The sequence below is a fragment of the Sinocyclocheilus rhinocerous genome, unplaced genomic scaffold (assembly GCF_001515625.1).
Source record: "Sinocyclocheilus rhinocerous isolate Xijiao unplaced genomic scaffold, SAMN03320098_v1.1 scaffold4622, whole genome shotgun sequence".
Taxonomy (NCBI): domain Eukaryota; kingdom Metazoa; phylum Chordata; class Actinopteri; order Cypriniformes; family Cyprinidae; genus Sinocyclocheilus; species Sinocyclocheilus rhinocerous.
In genome coordinates, this window is record NW_015658200.1 from 54856 (window position 1) to 59935 (window position 5080).

At 36.3% G+C, this 5080-nt stretch overlaps 1 protein-coding gene across 3 annotated transcripts in view; it reads left to right on the forward strand.

Moving 5' to 3' along the window:
• Nucleotides 1-5080, forward strand: part of akt2l (v-akt murine thymoma viral oncogene homolog 2, like) — a 22361-nt gene that overhangs the window by 16870 nt on the left and 411 nt on the right. For all 3 annotated transcript variants that reach the window (XM_016530321.1, XM_016530320.1, XM_016530322.1), the window contains exons 11-13: nt 2220-2434; nt 2920-3007; nt 3082-3184. In XM_016530321.1, coding sequence (XP_016385807.1) covers nt 2220-2434; nt 2920-3007; nt 3082-3184 — 406 coding nt within the window. The remainder of the gene's footprint in view (nt 1-2219; nt 2435-2919; nt 3008-3081; nt 3185-5080) is intronic.

Genomic DNA, 5080 nt, shown 5'->3' on the forward strand with positions numbered 1-5080 from the left:
TCTCACACACACTCTCACACACACTCTCACACACACTCTCACACACTCTCACACTCACTCACACACACACTCACACTCACTCACACACTCACTCACAATAAAACTTCACACAATAAAACTTCACACAATAAAACTTCACACAATAAAACTGTCATCGGTCTGTCAATTCTGTCATAGTGTTTTATTTTTATACCATCATTTATTCACTCAAAAGTTGTTTTAAACCTGAACGAGTTTCTTTCTTCTGCTGAACATAAATGCTATTTTGAAGAACGTGGAAAACCAAACAGTTGCTGGTCCCCATTGGCTTCCATAGTATTTTTTTTCCTGCTATCAAATTTAATGTTGGACCAGCAACTGTTTGGTTACCCACATTCTCCAAAATATCATCTCTTGTGTTCAGCACAAGAAAGAAATTAATACAGGTTTGGGACAACATGTGAGTGAGTAAATAATGACAGAAATTGCATTTTAGGGTGAGCTATCCCTTTAATGACAGTCGGCAGCATGTTTAGTACTGTCTCTTTAAGACCAGCACTCATCTAATTTACAGACACGCATTATATGAGAATAGAAGCCTCGAAAAGTTGTGGAAATTAATCAAATCTGAATTTTTAAAGGGTTTTGTAAATCTTTGACAATTTCTAAAATGTTCCTACAAATTATTTACAGAACATCCATATGCACAAAATATTTTCCTAAATACATCCAATTTCATAAATTGCTGTCCATCCTAAATTCAAGCAAAAATATTTATCTGAATTAATTAATTGCCATAACATCACAAAGCCCATTTGCACTTCATTAATGCATATTGTGATAGTTATGATTGACATCTTGTCTATTCATCTTTGTTTTAACCCTCATCTGTCGAAACTAATTTTTAAAGATTTTTAAAAAATTGAGCGTTGATCGTTATGGTATGAGACTTTGTTACTTTTGTCACAATTGCACCTTGAATGCACGAAAAAAAATTCAAGTGATTTCGACCAGTTTAAATGGGTGTTTTTTTTTACATGTTTTGATACATATCTGAAAGCCTTGAGATATATCTGAAAGGTTAATGAAGCCGCAAGTTGGTGTAGTTTTAAAGATTTCACTTGTTTGGCTCATTTAAGAATCTACATAGGATTCAATAGGGCCCTCTAGTGGCTGTAATCATAAAATGCAATTTTATGTCATTTTTCCCCACCAGATGGCATCAGAGACACTCAGTGACCTAGGTCCTGATGGATCATCATGTTTAAAGTATAAAAATGCAGAAATTGTGTCTTTCTTTGTTTTTTTGTTTTTTGGTGAAAAAATTTATAAAAATATGCTCATTTTCATAAAAATATCCAAAATTAAGTACTTATATTTGGACTATTGTAGCCTGGTCGGGTTGTGCCGCTGCGGAGTAACACATACCTGTGTGAATCGCCATAGACAAACTTAGAGAAGTAGCTCCGGTTGAAATGTTCTTCCGCGGGATGTGTGCAGTTCTGTTTATTAACAGCTAGAGCGCCAAAAGTTACATAGTGCTGCTTTAATAATCTCCATAGGATTCTATAGGGCCCTCTAGTGGCTGTAATCATAAAATGCAATTTTATGTCATTTTTCCCCACCAGATGGCATCAGAGACACTCAGTGACCTAGGTCCTGATGGATCATCATGTTTAAAGTATAAATATGCAGAAATTGTGTCTTTCTTTGTTTGTTTTTTGGTAAAAAAATTTTATAAAAATATGCTAATTTTCATAAAAAATATCCAGAATGTAATGTGAATAAAATAAAAATCACCAAAAAATTATAATAAAAAAAAAAAACTACATACAAAATTATAAAAATGGACCAATATAAGCTTTCTGGACCCAAAAAAAAATTAGTGTCATTTTTGGCCCTCGGGTCATTTTGACCCACGAGGGACACTTTTGTTATAGGTTCGGGAGAGACGGATGAGGGTTTTAATAAACAATGGTGTATTTTTTTCATTACTGGTATATATATATGAATGCAATAATTTGTACACATGCTCCTCAGTCGCTTCAGTGTTTGCCTTTCTAAATCTTGATTGGTTCCACGTTTTAAGGATCAAATCTGATTGTACATGCATTTGTTTATGCATGCGTCAAACTTGTTTAAATTTCAACTCTAATAATTTTAGTGATATATGTCATCTATGATGTAATGTGGAGCATTGTGACCGGAGTGGCGTCTGGGTTGTTCTCGTGTGTGTTCAGGTGCTGGAGGACAATGATTACGGCCGCGCGGTGGACTGGTGGGGTCTGGGAGTGGTGATGTACGAGATGATGTGCGGACGCTTGCCCTTCTACAATCAGGACCACGAGCGGCTCTTCGAGCTCATCGTGATGGAGGAGATCCGTTTCCCCAAGAACCTCTCGCCTGAAGCCAAAGCGCTGCTCACCGGCCTGCTGAGGAAAGACCCCAAACAGAGGTCAATCTCATCATATATATATATACAGCGCTGGCCAAAATGATTCAAACACTAGTATTCTCAGCAGCTGAAAATGGTTTTAAGTCAGTTATTGCATCCTCATTTTACAGCATAAGTGCCTAAACTTTTAACAGCACTGTAGCTTTGCAGGAGGTTTCTTGAAGCGTCAGTTCTTCTGGATTGAGTCTGTCTCAGTTTCTTCATGTGACTCCAGACAGACTGATGATGATCAGATCACATCTCTGTGTGCAGCACTAACATATATCTCACTGCATTATTACAATTAATGGCTAAATTAATGTTTGGAAATGTAAACTGATATTTCCTACCGACACACTACAGCAAAAGATAGAAATAACTGACTTAAAACCATTTTCAGCTGCTGAGAATACTAGTGTTCGAATCATTTTGGCCACCGCTGTATATGACTGGAGCTCATCATGATGTGATCAGGTGACATTGTGAATGCTTCTGATTGGCTGCAGGCTCGGAGGCGGAGCTGATGACGCCAGAGAAGTGATGGCGCACAAGTTCTTCTCCGGTATTCACTGGGAAGACGTGCTGCAGAAGAAGGTGCTTCTGATCGTGAGCTTGTGTTGAAGGGTTTGGGTGCAGATTATGACATCTGGTTTTTGTTTTTTCTGCAGCTGGTGCCGCCCTTTAAACCGCAGGTGACGTCCGAGACGGACACACGCTACTTTGACGATGAGTTCACAGCGCAGAGCATCACTGTTACACCGCCAGACAAGCGTAAGCCCAAAGTCTACATAGTGGCACGTGTGCAAGGGAAAAAAAAGACCCTTAGTTTTTATGAAATTTAAGGTCATAAAAACTCTTAAACGGTCTAACAAACGTCTTAAACTTAAGTATATAATGGAAATAATATGAGGTGGGAATAAAGCAATAAGCCCCGTGAAGCCGTGGTTTACAGTGAATTTATAACAGCTAAGGAGTGTTGTTAGGCACGACGCGAAGCGGAGTTAGCTGTTATAAATTCACTGTAAACCATGGCTTCACGGGGCTTATTGCTTTTATAAAACGGTTATTCCATATACGTAGTAAGGTTTCACAAAATAAAACAGAGCAAATAAAGTGTAATGATATTAATAAAAACAGTATTCTTCCGCCAAACAATGTAGCTCCTCAGAAACAGTTGTGGTTGCAACAAAGTGGTTGCTGAGCAACAGACAAACGTAAACAAAGGTGTATGTTACTTTGTAGAGTAATTTACAACAGCTTCGAACGCGGCTCAGCCAATCAGAATCAAGCACCGGAACTATCTGTTTTATAAACTATATTTTATTCCTTTTACGAGCAAACACAAAGTTTATTAAGGCAGCGCAATAGATTTGCAAGCATATGCAAAGTTTCTCAGAGGAATACAAATATTTTATGAGTGAACAAATGTTTCGGAAGAGAACGCAAATGTTTCTCAGGGAAATGAAAATGTTTTTATGAACAAACGTAAATGTTTAAGAACAAATGCATATGTTTTCCAAATGAAAGCAAATGTTTTGCAAAGGAACAAACATTTTACGAACAAATGCAACTCAAATGTTTTACAAACTAACGCAATTTTTTTTTACGAACAAACATGTTTTGTAAACACGCAATTTTACAAAGAAACAAATATGATTTACGGACGAAAGCTAATTTTCTGCGGACAAACGCAAATGTTTTACAAACTAATGCATATGTTTTCCGAATGAAAGCAAATGTTTTGCAAATGAATGCACATTTTGCAAACTCAAATGTTTTAAAACTAAAATGTTTTACGAACAAACAAATGTTTTGCAAACAAATGCAATTGTTTTACAAAGGAATAAATATGATTTACAGACCAAAGCAAATTTTTTTGAGGACAAACGCAAATGTTTTACGAACTAATGCACGTTTTACGAATTAACGCACATATTTAGCAAACAAACGCTTATGTTTTATAAATGAACGCAAATGATTTGCAAACAAATGCAAATGTTTTAAAAGAAACAAACATTTTATGAACAAACGCACATTTTGCAAACTCAAATGTTTTACGAAGAAACATGTTTTTCAAACAAACGCAGTTGTTTTATGAAGGAACAAATATGATTATGATGTCAAATATGACAGCTAAGGGAGGTTTCCGCTTCGCTTCGTGCCTAACAACACCCCTTAGCTGTTATAAATTCACTGTAAACCACGGCTTCACGAGGCTTATTGCTTTATTTTTTCTTTTAACTCTTTCCCCGCCAGTGTTTTTGCTGATTTTCACTAAAATCTCACGGCCCCCAGAATATTTTGTTGTATGAATATCTGAACATGCAATACAGCAAAATAAAGAATCATTATTTTGATTTATTCAAAAAATCTGTATTATTCTAGCTTCAAGCATTGCTTTTTTTATCAACACTTGAATGTAGGTAGGTTTCATTAAAAAAGCTGAGAAAATCTCATTTGTATCAAACACTACATCTGGATCATATTCAGTAATATTATCAAAGCAAAGCTGCAGTAGATGGCTTCCATCAGTGCTCCCAAAGCTTCACAGACCTTTAACACTTTCTGGATCCACATTTCACTCGCTAGCGTTAGACAGGTTTCATTTATACGCGGTTAGTGTTGATGATCGCATTGTTTTTCATATGCATATGCTTACATATGAGA